This window comes from Etheostoma cragini, chromosome 9 (assembly GCF_013103735.1).
Source record: "Etheostoma cragini isolate CJK2018 chromosome 9, CSU_Ecrag_1.0, whole genome shotgun sequence".
NCBI classification, from domain to species: Eukaryota; Metazoa; Chordata; class Actinopteri; order Perciformes; family Percidae; genus Etheostoma; species Etheostoma cragini.
This window is the reverse complement of record NC_048415.1, coordinates 22101069-22114808: the sequence shown is the minus strand read 5'-3', so window position 1 is coordinate 22114808 and position 13740 is coordinate 22101069. Positions and strand designations below refer to the sequence as shown.

At 42.5% G+C, this 13740-nt stretch overlaps 1 protein-coding gene across 2 annotated transcripts in view; it reads right to left on the bottom strand.

Moving 5' to 3' along the window:
• Window positions 1-1091: 1091 nt before the first annotated feature.
• podn (podocan) overlaps window positions 1092-13740 on the bottom strand; it is a 47342-nt gene continuing 34693 nt past the window's right edge. For both annotated transcript variants that reach the window (XM_034880431.1, XM_034880430.1), the window contains exon 11: window positions 1092-1573. In XM_034880431.1, coding sequence (XP_034736322.1) covers window positions 1444-1573 — 130 coding nt within the window. In that variant the 3' untranslated portion in view covers window positions 1092-1443. The remainder of the gene's footprint in view (window positions 1574-13740) is intronic.

The window sequence follows — 13740 nt, the reverse complement described above, 5'->3', positions numbered from 1 at the left end:
AACCTTCCAATACTGTGACTTTCTGAGACTGAGTATTGTGATATGCTAGTGTATGTGTCACGTGTTTATTTCTTGTTACCTTTAGTTGTTTAAATTTACCAGTTACTCTATCCATTTCCATTGCCTCACAGTAATCACGTAGCTTTCTTGGGAGCATAACAGCTGAAACTACGGTGATATGCATACTGCTAAAAACACTAAATACATTAATCCACCAATCTGTTTATCATCTTCATCCACTGTTCACCATTACCTCTTATCTCACTAAACATTTCTTAGTTACAATAACCACACGCCAATCAGTTCTTTGTTAACCTGACATCTGTTTATTTAATTTTAAAAGGTAAGACAGTCCTTTGACTAGCATATCTGTGTCATTTTACCGGCGCCATCTGGTGCAGTTGTAAAAGGGAGTTTGCCGTTTACCTTGGAAGCGACCCATGGTTAAGTGATACATTATAAATATTGTAACCCTTTGTAACTTTTAGTGAGGGTAACAGTATTTCATTATATTTATATTTCTACATGTGTCTCAATAAGTAGATTGGTATTTTGGCTGCGTTGAAGCCCTTCTGAATACTTCCCGCCTTAGCCACCCCTGTAGTGTTAGAGTGAATGGTTTGGTCCATTTCAGGGGTGTGCTGCAGTGCTATTAGAGGGAGGCTTCAGTTGGTTCGGAGGGCTGAAAGTAGTCAGACATAAGTCTGGAGAGAGCCAAATGAATTGTAGCTTAAAGGCAATTTGTAGACAGCTGTATTTAGTTTGTTTACCTTTGTTTTTTGGCTCCTGAGTCTATTTCTTTTCTGTTTTGAAAGTATTTGATTTGTATTGTTCTTTTTATTTTTGTGCATTTTGCATTTTTGCCTAATGGCCTTACTTTGGGAAGAATAGACATCCCATCCTAGTTCCAAATCTCAACTGTTGTTTCATCCTTCCTGGTACTCACCTGTCAGCGGCTACTGGAATTACCTACAACATTGACTTTAAAGATTTCACAGTATTTTTGGTAAATTCACTTTGTTAGGGCTAGGATGACAAAACAGCTTTTAACACAATAGCGCAAAGCAGAGAAAGACACAGTGTGAATGTGTCCTATTTCACCCTGCTTAAATTTGTGGTACTGTAACATTTACATGGAAAAATTCAATTTGATTTCTGTTAATGCATTTCTTTTTAAAGTCGAGCACAAAAAATACAATTAGACAAAAAACATTAAGTGTGTAAACAGTTCACAAGAAATATTTTACGCTCAGATATAAAGCTATACTAACCAGGCCAAAAATGGAACTAAAGTATCCTCTGGTATCCTGCACCAAAACATGTAAATCTGCACAATTTATTAATGGGCCTGGGAAATGATAGGTTCATTCCTTTTTATAAGCGTATTCTTTCCTTGACACAATGCAGTCCATTGTCAGTTTAATTAAGCATGACTTATGTTTCCTATTCTTCCTCCATCTCTTCTCTTTTAAAGGGGAGGTCAGTGTTTCCTGTGCCGATGTCCAGCACTTGCAAGTTGGACAGGTGTGCTAAAGAGCTCTCGTCAACAGAGTCCACAGACAGGCGATTAAACCTGAAAGAGGAAAAGAAAAAGCAGGTTTGACATGTTTAAACTCACAGTTGATGAAAATAGGAATTTGTTAAGAAGCAATCCAATCATGATTGTTCTGTGGTTCGTATCCTATCATCTACTAGGCTTGACCTCCGTAAGTTGATTCTGAAGGCAGTTACAAGCTTGGAGATAAAAATGACACAGAGCAGGGTTCAGTTAACAATGTTTAAAAGTTTTAACGAGAAACCCAAGGATATATACATTTTCTAACAATTGCTCCAGTCACTTAAATATGGAAGAGGATTAGGGCCACTGGTGAAAAATGTATGTGAGTTCTGACTTTATTCTCAGAATTTACCAGTGGCCCTAATCCTCTTCCATACTTAAATGACGTTAGAGTAAAATGATAAAAGAGAGGCTCCATAGGAAAACAGGATTGGTTAAAGGTTCATTCAGATGCAGTACATTTCCATAAGCAAAAAGTTCATTATACAAATTTATAATACCAATTAAAACAGACAAGAGAGGCTTTGTTCAGAGTTTTCACAGAACGGAATGCAGTCAAAACAGCATTAAATGACCTTTCAGAGGCTAAAAGCAAAAATACTGTCAAGCAAAAGCTATCTTGTCAATAGACCATACTACAGGGAACCAAGGTTACAATGTAACCAAGCGTTCTCTATCACATCGAGACTGTCTTTCCACCATTACATATTCCATATGTACGCCCATGCTGCCCATGCCCAGATAGTGGAAAAATAAGTTATAATGAACTTTTCTAAAAGAACACTATGAATGAAGGGGCTGCTGGGAGTAGGCTGCAAAATGCAAGACCTACCCAAGTAGCACATAGAGGCCCGCACCTTTCTTTGATCAAGGCCAACACTGACACAAAAAGGCTAAGGCAAAGCGCTAAGGTGATCAGGGAGACAACTAACGGTAAAATGAACACATAGCTACCAAGGCTTAGCAATACATTAATGAGACATCCCCGGCACACGTTCACAATGGAGGGGCTAGCTGCCACATTCAGCAAATGAAGGTTGACCGAGATGATCACGTGGCTGCTGTACATAGCATGAAAGGCTTGCCACTATAAGCCCAGTAGGTAGAACTGCAAGGGTTGAGTGCCCCAGTACCCAGGATGGGACAGGCACACCCAAAAATATATGTGCCTGTTCAATAGTGTCAACAACCAAATGGTTTTCAAGCTTCGACAAAGGTAAGCCCAGATGACCGGAAGCAGAATGAAGCACTGGACAATCCTCCTGAGGGCCCATATGCGCTTGATGTATTCTGCCAGGGCCCTGAAAAACATGGACTGGGGCCAGTCTACCATCCAAGCCACTTCAAGAGAGGAGAGTGAGTGGAACCGTAATGAAACCTCTCTCGGGAATGCTGGATCCGGGTAAAGGATAAATCGGCCCCATCCTGCAAGAACCTGCAGCCTTAACTGCTATTTTAGAACAGGCAGATCATGGAGCTTGCCTACTCTTCACGCAAATGTATGCCAGACTAAGTGTGAAGGGAGAGCCACTTCAGATCAGGAAGGATTCAGAAGTGCTCCAAGGATCATGGTACAACCCAAAGAGAGACTAAAGGACTGGACTTATGCCCGCCATCCTTAGGAAGCCTCTGTGAAACAAGAGCTCAGGGAGCAGTCATGCTCATGCAGTGTAAAAGCACAAACAAACCTAGACCACTGCCAAGTGTGGCTGTCTGATTAATTCTAAAGATAGTGTCACTAAGGTTGTTGTGGTTATTATCACCACTCAAGTCTTGTTTATATTTAACTCCTATAGGCTTACGTAAGCCTATCGTATAAAAAGTTTATGTCCAAGTACAGTTGGGTAACATCTGGTGGTCAACATCTTTTCGACTCAAAAGATGTCAAATTGTAATTTTACCACTTTTGCTTACCCCAGTATTATACCCTCTTTGAAATTTTGTATTTATCTAATGTTCATTACTCTCAAGAAGTATTACTATCTATTTACCTAAAAAAACTGACATTTGCTGGAGCAAACACTGGTTGGGGTTAGTTTTCTTTATCTTGCAACCTATCCTTAGGGATTAGGGTTTAAAATATGTATGTATCTGTTCATTTACATTTGTTTGTAATGATCTTGGCTTCCGAATTTGCTTTGCACAGCTTCCTTACACTACTTTTCCTAGACTATCAGGGCAGGTAAACCCAATAGGGTAATTGACAATCCTACTAAATTGATATCCTGGAATGTCAAAGGGGTTAACAATACAGTTAAATGTAAAGGTTTTATCTCATTGGCAACAACTTAAAGTGGACATGGTGTTTTTACAAGAAACCCACCCTTGCAACGCGAACATCACTAGCCTCAAATGGAACTGGGTTGTCCAGGTATAATATTCCAAATTTGATGCCAAAGCTAGAGGGACAGCAATTTTAATAAACAAAGCAATCCCATTTCAAACTCAGGAAGGTATTAGTAATCCTAATGGGCAATATATCACTGTCATTGGAGAGCTCTTCACCAACCCTGTAATTTTGGTAAATTGATATGCCCTAAACTGCGGTGACAACAATTATGGTGAAAAATTGTTTTTGACAATACCCAAATTGGACATGCTGGATGGTGACTTCAACCTCGTACTAGATGTCACCATTAGGTCAACAACCACTCTCCCAAATCTGACTAAAGCAGCTGGAACTGTGTATGACTTCACGTTTCAATGTGGCCTTTCAGACGTTTGAGGATTTTGTTTTAGAGACAAATATTTCCCTAGAAATTTCATATGCTACATTATTGGAGACACTACAATTGTACCTTCAAGGATATAATAGCTTACTCTTCCACTATTAAAAGAGAAAACAATTCAAGATTAGGTAGTATATCTTAACAGGTCTTAGATATTGATTGAAATACGCTCAATTGACCCCAGATGTTTAGAAATAGCGGTTAAGACTATAAACCAAATTCAATCTTTTGTCCACTGACGACGCAGCCGTCAAATCCAGGAAAAACCAAGGGGAGACTCGTTACCTCCAGGGCCAGTAAAAATCCTGTTTCTGGTAAGAAAATGAATGAACTTAGTTTTCAGTCTGGGGTTTAACTCGGACACCGCACACACTGTGTACAAAACTTAAACTTACTCCACCGACTCTGCTCCGGTTGCATCTACAACATGTATATCTCTTCTGGCCATATACCACACACACCCACAGGCACTGAACTGTCTTAAAGGAGCCACCCATTTTACAACAAATGCCTTGTCACGCTGATGTGACCGAGTCCAACCCGAACCCGACCATTATTTATAAATATCTGTCCAAGCCTGGCCCGTCGGGATCTCTTGGGCTTGGGTTGGGTATCCATGCCTTAGTGTCAAAGAAAGGTCCCCCAGCAGTCTAAAACTATAACAGCATAACTAAGAGCTGGTCCAAGGCAAACCTAGGCCAGCTTCATAAGGGTTGGTGATGAATCTGACGACTATAAAGAGAAGCAGAGAAGGGAAGACGTGTCTGAAGCTATACACCCTCCTCCACCAGTCTAGGCAAACTCTGCAACTCCTTACTCCGTAACTAGGGATGAGTGAGTACAGCATTATCTGTATCTGTATCTGTTTACCACATGAATTATCTGTATCCGGATCCGTACTCGGACTGGGCTGGGCCTACACTGGAAGTGGTCATATTTAAACCGGAAGTGGGTCGGGCTCTCTTGAAATGTTAGGGTCTTTAACCGGTATGTTATTTAAGCATGCAATTGATATGAGTTGATCAAACATTTTTATATTTATTGCTGATTTGAAAACTATGTATATGACAGCATAAAGCTTCAGATCAATGGTGTTGTCATGGTAACAAACATACTATATACAGAACGTTTTGCAACACTGAATACAACACATGCTGTTGCAATTATTAAGTAAAATGTAATGAACAAGAGTTTTTATACTCAATATAACTTTCTTTTTTTAACTTTTTATTTTTTATTTACACCAGGTGTGTGTGTGTGTGTGTGTGTGTGTGTGTGTGTGTGTGTGTGTGTGTGAGAGAGAGAGAGAGGGGGCGGGGGGCAGCTGACAGCAAAAAAAAAAAATCTCATGGCAGAGACGTGACGGGAGTTGCATTTAAACCGAGCAGCTTGTCTGAAACCCACGTTCACCAGAAATCTACTGGTTAATATGTAAGTACTACAAACCGAAGTTAAAAACAAACCTGAAGCTGAAGAAACCCTAAACGTTAACGGAACAGATCCGCAGACCTGATTGACTGCCTGCCTGACGGAGCGGGAGAGAGAGAGAGAGAGAGGCCGAGGGAGCGCATTTCTCCATGTTGTGTGTGTGTGTGTGAGATTGATCCAAGCGTGTTTGTAGGCGGGGGGCGCTGTGATTATCACAGAACCCTGCGCGGCCAGTTGAGGAGTTGTATTCAATCCGAGCACGGATATTGACTCATATTACTCGTAAAATACTTGTAGCCTACTCGGCAAAAGTGCTTTATCCGTACCGGATACTCGTTTCAGCCGGATACTCGGATCACCCCTATCCGTAACTATAAGTTTTTTATTCCAACAAGTGTGTTTATAAATTTTTTAGAGAAGAGAATCACACTACAACAAATACAGGTGCAAATTTAGAACTGACACAGTAAGGCACATCTTCAATAAAATAAAGGAACATGACAGGGCTGTAACATGTGATAGCTGGCACAGTAGAACATTAAAGATCCTGAAAAATCACCTGTTGTCCAAAAGTCAACCTATCCCGGAGTTGTCCTGAAGAGAAAAGCACTTCAAATAAAACTAAGGACAGACAAGCAGACATATACAGTACTTAATACAGAGCAATACTCATGTGTTGATGGTTGACATACACGGAGAGCATGCCTCCAATGCTTTCTCCCCTCTAAGAAAACCGTAAAAGATCTCCACATATTGTCAAAGACGAGATATTTACCCTTTAACGTAAAATTGAGTTATTCCAGTGCAAGCCAGTCTGGCAGTCCTGCGAGCCAGACATTAACACTTGGTTTGTTAGTGAATTTCCAAGATTTAGCTATGGTATATTAAGCTTGTAAGATGCAGAAAGTAATTATAGATTTGTTTGCCTTATTGAGATTAAGATTCGTGGAAAAAATGCCAAAAATGCACAGTTTGGCGTCTATTAATAGCCTTAGACCTGTGACGTGTAAAATCATATCCATCAATTCACTCCAAAAAAACTGGATTTGTGGGCAGTCCCATAGGCAATGATATAATGTACCCTCTCTACCACATTTGTAGCATGTATCGGGATTATTGGGGCTGTATTTATTTAACTGAGTTGGTGTTACATAAATTCTCATTATCCACTTATACTGCAGTAATTTAAAATGTGTATTTATTGTTTGTGTTTGAGATTTTAAGCAAATCTTCTGCCAGTCCTCAGTTGAAATATCAGACTTTAAATCTTCACACCATGCCAATCTTTTACTCTCTGAGGAGACCTTTGATCCTCCCACAATTATTGCATAAAAACTTGACTTCAATCCCCTCTTAGGGTGTTCCTTTGTTGCTATTTCTTCAATACAGCTAAGAGTATGTAGCGATAAAGATTTCTGTATCTTAAATATATAGCTTCTTATCTGCAGGTATTTAAAAAAATGTTTGGGTGGGATGTCTTAATTTCGTCTCAAATCTTCAAATGAAGAAGGTTGTTGTTAAATAAATCTGCAATTTTCCTTAGATTGGTGTATGTCGAGATACCACAGGTATCTCACCAATATGTTATGAACCTCATACCATACCATAATTGAGTTTTTTAACAAAGGGATTATGTGTTAATGCCTTTAGGTCTTTTAATTTAGCTGAATATAAACATGAATTGAGTGGTAGAGGAGATGTCATGTTTCTTTCCAAACTCATCCAGGAACGTGGTGCTTCTTGTGAGAACCAACAAGAGGCAGTTGTAAGTTGGGCAGCCCAATTGTACCATTAGAGGTGTGGGAGTTTCAAGCCTCCTCTATCATAGGGGAGATAAAGCAAAGATAAGTGAAGTCTAGCTCGTCTGTTGTTCCAAATAAAATAACAAAACATGCTTTTCATCTTTGAAAAAAAATGATTAGGAGGACCAAGAGGGATAGAATGAAAGAGGTAAAGAAACTTTGGAATTACATTCATTTTAAGTACATCGATACGCCCTATCATGGAAATTGCTAACGTGGACCATCTAGACCATATATTCAGAAACCGATTCTATTACTGGATTATAATTTGCCTCTACTAAATCAATAATTTTGGGGGTCATTCTAATACCAAGATAAATGAAGCTATCTCTAACTATTTTGAATGGTGTCTGAACTGGGGGATTTACTCTTTCAAAATACTTAAGGAAAAGAATAGCAGATTTTGACTCATTAATTTTGTAACCGGAAAGCTTACTAAAGGAAGTAATGGTATCAAACAAGTGATGTAGCGATTGTTCTAGGTGGGATAAAAAAATCACAATATCATCCGCGAATAGGCCTATTTTGTTGTCAATCTTATTTATTTTAATGCCAGTAATATTTTGATTACTTCTAATGGAAATAGCTAAGGGCTCAATTGCCAATACAAACAGAAGAGGCTAAAGGGGACATCCTTTCCTCTCGAAAGCTCGAAAGGTTTGTACATAGTAATATTAGTTAATACTGATGCGACCGAATTATTATACAAAACTTTAATCCAGTTAGAAAAGTAATTACCAAAGCCAAAGTGCGCAAGTACTTCGTGGAGATAACGATGCTCTACCCGATCAAATGCTTTCTCTGCATCCAACGAGAGCACTGCTGTTAATTAATTATTTTTGCATCAGAATTAATCAATGAAATTGGTCGATAGGACTCACATTTTGTCGCTGTTTTTTTCAGGTTTTAATCTCAGAATTATAAGTATGTCACGCAAGGATGGTGGAAGTTTGCCAGAATTAAGGCTTTCTACAAACATATCTAACAGTGGCGATATAAGTTTGTTCTTAAAAGTTTTATAGATGTCAATAGGCAGTCCATCCGGGCCAGGGGCCTTTCCCCCCTTCATTTTGTCAATAGCTTCAGAAATTCTGGCTGATGGGGGATCTAAATCAGCTTTAGCTTCTGTTATGGTTTGGGGTTGTTATTGGGGTTATTTTCCCTTCTAGCCTCCTTATGTGTGTGTTCTTGGTTTCCTCCCCATTAAGTGTCTGGTTGTTCTACTTCCGGTGTTATGTTGATGGTTCAGTTTCCTGTCTTGCCTAGTCTTGTCCAGCTTTGCTTTGTGCTTGTCTGATTGTCTAGCCCCGCCCTAATGTGATTCACCTGATGTCTCACCTGTTCCCAGTTACCTCATCACCTCATGTATTTAACCCCAGAATTTCCTTTGTCTCCTGCCAGATGCTTATGTCGTGTCCTCGTGTGAATGTTCCTGCCAGCCTTCTGTATCTCCTCGTGAGTTGTTGTTTATTTCCCCGTGACTTTACTCCCTTGCTGTTCCCAGTCCTGCTTTCTTGTTTTTGTGTTGCCAGATCTCCGGACTGTTTTGGACCTTTTTATGTTGGACTTCTCGTTTTGTTTTGTTGGTGGTTCCGGGACTTCGTCAACGCCAGTAGCTCCTGGTGTTTTCTCTTTGAACTATTTACCAATAAACTGCTGTGCACCAGCTCTTGCCTGCCGCCTCCTTGTTGCATTTTGGTCTTGTCCTCACCTTCCCGTGACAGAAGGATCTGGCCCCAATATGGACCCAGCACTCCCCGACGGCAGCATAACGGAGCTGGAGCGGCTGGAGTTCGCCCTCAGCCGGTTCACCACCGAATTAGGGATGACCACGGACACTGAGCGCCGGTTGACCATATGTGCCTTGATGAGGAACGCCATGGCAGGCAAACCTGGGCTCTTCGGGGTCCCAGGCATGTAAACTGTTCTTTGAGAGCTCTACGAGCTAGAAGCGAGCCTGCAGGCTGTCGTCCTTCCCATCAGCGAGCGGGCACCCAGTGTTCCGAACCCCCAGCCGCCAGCTCCCGCCAACGAGGCGGACCCCCTGTCCCCCAGCCGCCGGTTCCCGACGACGAGGCGGACCACGAGGCGGGCCCTCAGCCGCCGGCTCCCGCTCGGTGGCCTTGCCCCCCGCCCGATGGCCTTGCCCCCCGCCCGATGGCCAAGGTTTTTGGCCCTCGGTCGGCGCTCGGCGCCCCCGACCCCCAGCCGGTGTCTGGGCCTCTGCCCTTTCTGGGCATTGACTCCCGGGCTCCTCCCGGTTCCGGTGGTCCCCCGGGATTCAGCCCCCTGGCTCCCTCCGGTCCAAGCTGTAGTCCCAGACCCTCAGGAACACCTGTTCCTCATGCTCTAGCCCCCCTTAGTCCTGGTCTCCCTGATCTTGTGTCCGTCCCTGTCTCTGCCTGCCCCAGCATACGCTTGCTGACCAGATACGGTGTGTGAAGCGGAATAACACAGATTCCCTTGTTTATGTCCTCTGTGACTTCAACAAAGGTAACCTCAGTCACAAACTACCCAAATACAGTTTATTAAATGTTCAACCAGAGAGGATAATATTTTGGATCACTGTTACACAAAAGTCAGCAATGCTTATCCTTGTCACCCACGCTGCACTGGGAAACTGTCTCTGGTGTTCACAGACATGATACATACCAGCCTGCTTCAAGTCCTCCACCATCATCCCAGTCCCAAGAAAACAAGGATCACAGGACTAAATGACTACAGACCCGTGGCCCTTGCTTCTGTGGTTATGAAGTCTTTGAGCCCCTTGTTCTGGCTCACCTAAAAACCTTCACAAACCCCCTCCCGGACCCCCCGCAATTTGCCCGTAAAGCCAACAGGTCAACATAGCTCTTAATTTCATCCTCCAGTACCTGGATTCTTCAGGAACCTACGGCAGGATCCAGAATGGTTGTGGACTTTAAAAAAAAGGCCAAAGGCCCACCCACCCCCATCAACCTGGGTAACTCCACAGTCAACAATGTAGAGTCCTTTGGCTTCCTGGGCTCCACCATCTCCCGGGACCTTAAGTGGGATTTGAACATCAGCTCCCTCGTCAAAAAGCACAACTAAGGATGTACTTCCTGCGGTAGATGGAAATTACAATCTGTCAAAGACTATGGTGCACTTCTACACTGCCATCACTGAGTCTATCCCCACCGGCTCCCTCACCATCTGGTTTGCTGCAGCCACTGCTAAAGACAAGAGCAGAGAGCAATGCATCATCCACTCTGCTGAGAAGGTGATTGGCTGCAATCTGTTGGCTCTCCAGGACCTGTATGCCTCCAGGACACTGAGGCGTGCAGGAAAGCTTGTCCCTCTCACCTCGGACACAAACAGTTTGAACCGCCATCAGTGGAGGGGGTGGTTCCTAGAGTAGAAAAATTATCCATACAAGAGCAATTAAGGTAAAGTTCGGAGGTAGTGGCAAGTTAAAGTGACGGATAATTAATAGCAGTGAGTCCTGTCAGCAGTGTAAACCAGAATATACTGTATGCTGTGATTAAGTAATTAGATAGTTAGTGTTGTCTGTATTATAATAGCAAAACAGAAAAATAATATAGTATATGATGAAGTATGGCAAACAACCGAATCTCGTAAGACCCCAAGAGGCTTTAAGTGCAGCTGTTGATGTTCACTACAAAACTGGCCAATAGTTGTGATATGTAGCCAGACTTAGGTAGATCTGGGCAGGTTGGAGGATCATGGGGGACAGCAGTGTGAATTCTAGCTTTCATGGGTTTTAATAGGGGTTGAGTACTTCAGCCCCACCTGGAAGAAAATGTGATTATTTTTTCTGTTCAGTTTGCTTTGTGCAGATAAAAAAGAATGCAAATTAAGAATGCATATATTAATTTCTAGATGTGTTTTCATTATAGCAACTTGAAGCAACGAGAAATTGTACTTAACATTTCAACTTTTTATACAGCCTGATATGAATTCATTTTTTTACAATCAAATGTTATATGAATGAAGAACAAAAACTTAAAAAGACAGCAATGATGATACATACCTCAGGAATTATGGAACCAACACAAACATTACAGTTTCTTGTGCTCTTTCAGTTATATTACGGTTTAGTTTTTACTATTGACAACATGTCGGAATTTAGTGAAATATGGTTAACCAAATGAGAAAAAAAACACAAAAAGTGGGGTCATTAAATATGCACGTACACTCGGTTGATCTAATACTTACTATATGCTAGCACCTTATGCCTAATGTAACCTAAACCTAATGTATGTTAAACGTTCTTATAAAGCACGTCTTTACATAGCACAGGAACCATTCATTGACTGTGGCCAATACTGTTGTACACGGTGCCACCTGCTCATCGGATAAACGTCAGGAGGTGACATGGAAGGTGGTGGTTCCATGAAACCATCACCTTCCAATTTGCCAGCAACTACTCTACCACTGAGCCACCTCCCCATAATTGTGGATGGAACATATGTCCTACTTCAAACCTTTTGGGAATAAAAAATCCAAGAGGAGAACATTTGCAAGCGCACAGAAGCAGCTCGAGTGTGAGGAGAAGGGCTGAAGCTGAGAGCATGAAATCTGTCCAAGCAAAAATATAACTTATTGTGCATGCTATGTAACTACTATTATATTACTTAACCATAAATGGTCACTTGATTAATCTATAACAATGTTGAATAGGCATCACTAAATCATAATTAAACAGTTATTAATGCTCTTTGTTATCCTTAATGTAAACTTGAGAACGTATGCACCTTAACTAACACTTGATAAACGTATAACAATATTGAACATATTACTAAACCATAATTAAACAGTTGTTAATTATCTTTACTAGCCTTATTGTAAAGTTGAGGAGATATCCACCTCAACTAACAATTACTAAAAAACTAAAAGAAAAAAAGAAAAAAATTTGTTTGGAATTTTAGGCCTTTATTTGTATTTATCTTATTCTTTGCCCGTTCTTTTTCCCATGCTTCATAGTGGGTTCAACAGATTAAATTGGTTTCTACTCCAAGTTACAGTGTTTGTTTCTATGGTTTGTTTACATAGCATGCTAGAACTAGCTTAAAGGCTACAGTGATAATTTTTAAAGTTAATAAAGTAGTAGATTGTTATGGTTTGGGGTTTTTGTTGGGGTTATTCTCCCGTTTGGCCTTCCCCGTGTTTTCGTCCCGGTTTTCTCCCTAGTCTGGTGTTGTAGATTCTGTCTTGTGTTTCCATGCTTGTGTATGTTCTGTTTCCTGTTTTATTTTTTAGTCAGCTTCCTGTCTGGTCTTGTCTTGTCTAGCTTCGCTTTGTTTGTCTGATTGTCCAGCCCCACCCTAATGTGTTCCACCTGATGTCTCACCTGTTCCTCATTACCTCATTACCTCATGTATTTAACCCCTGTGTTCCCCTTGCCTCTTGTTAGATCCTTGTGTCTTGTGAAGAAGTCTGTGCCTACGTTCCAGCTGTTCTGCCTACATTCCCTGCGTTGTTCCCTGCGTTGTTTCCCTGGTTTTTGGACCTTGCCTGTTCCCAGTCTTGTCCTGTACTGTTTAAATAAACCCGTTTGTACCTGCCCTTGCCTGCCTCCTGGTTCTCTACGTTTGGGTCCTCCACCCTGCTGTAACGTCACAGAAGGATCTAACCACAATATGGACCCAGCAGAGTATCGGTTTCAGCCGCTCCTCCACCCACTCGACCCGTTGGCGGACCTTATGTCCGCCGCGTTTCGCCGCATACACGAGGTGGACTCTACAGAGACTTGGCATCTCATGATGGTGCGGTGGGAACAGGTGGACGCAGAGTTCGGTCCCCTCCCGGAGCCCGCTGAGACCCCCAGATCCAGACCGGCCGACTAGCCCCCCTGACCCAGACCGGCCGACTGGGCCCCTAGATTCAGACCAGCCCCGTGACCCAGACCAGCCAACTGGTCCCCTAGATCCTGACCGGCCGACCAATTCTCCAGACCCAGACCGGCCAACTGGCCTCCCTGACCCAGACCAGCTGACCGGCCTCCTTGACCCGGACCATCCGACTGGCCCTCCTGACCGGTTGACTGGCCCCCCAGACCCAGATCAGCCAACTGGCGTTTTTGGCCCTCGGTCGGCGTTCGGTGCCTCCGACCTCCAGCCGGTGTCTGGGCCTCCGCCCTCCCTGGGCACTGGCTCCCGGGGTCCCCCTGGTCCCGGTTCCAGGGGTCCCCCGGGACTCAGTCCCCTGGCTTCCTCAGGTCCTGGTCCTAGGCCCAGGCCCT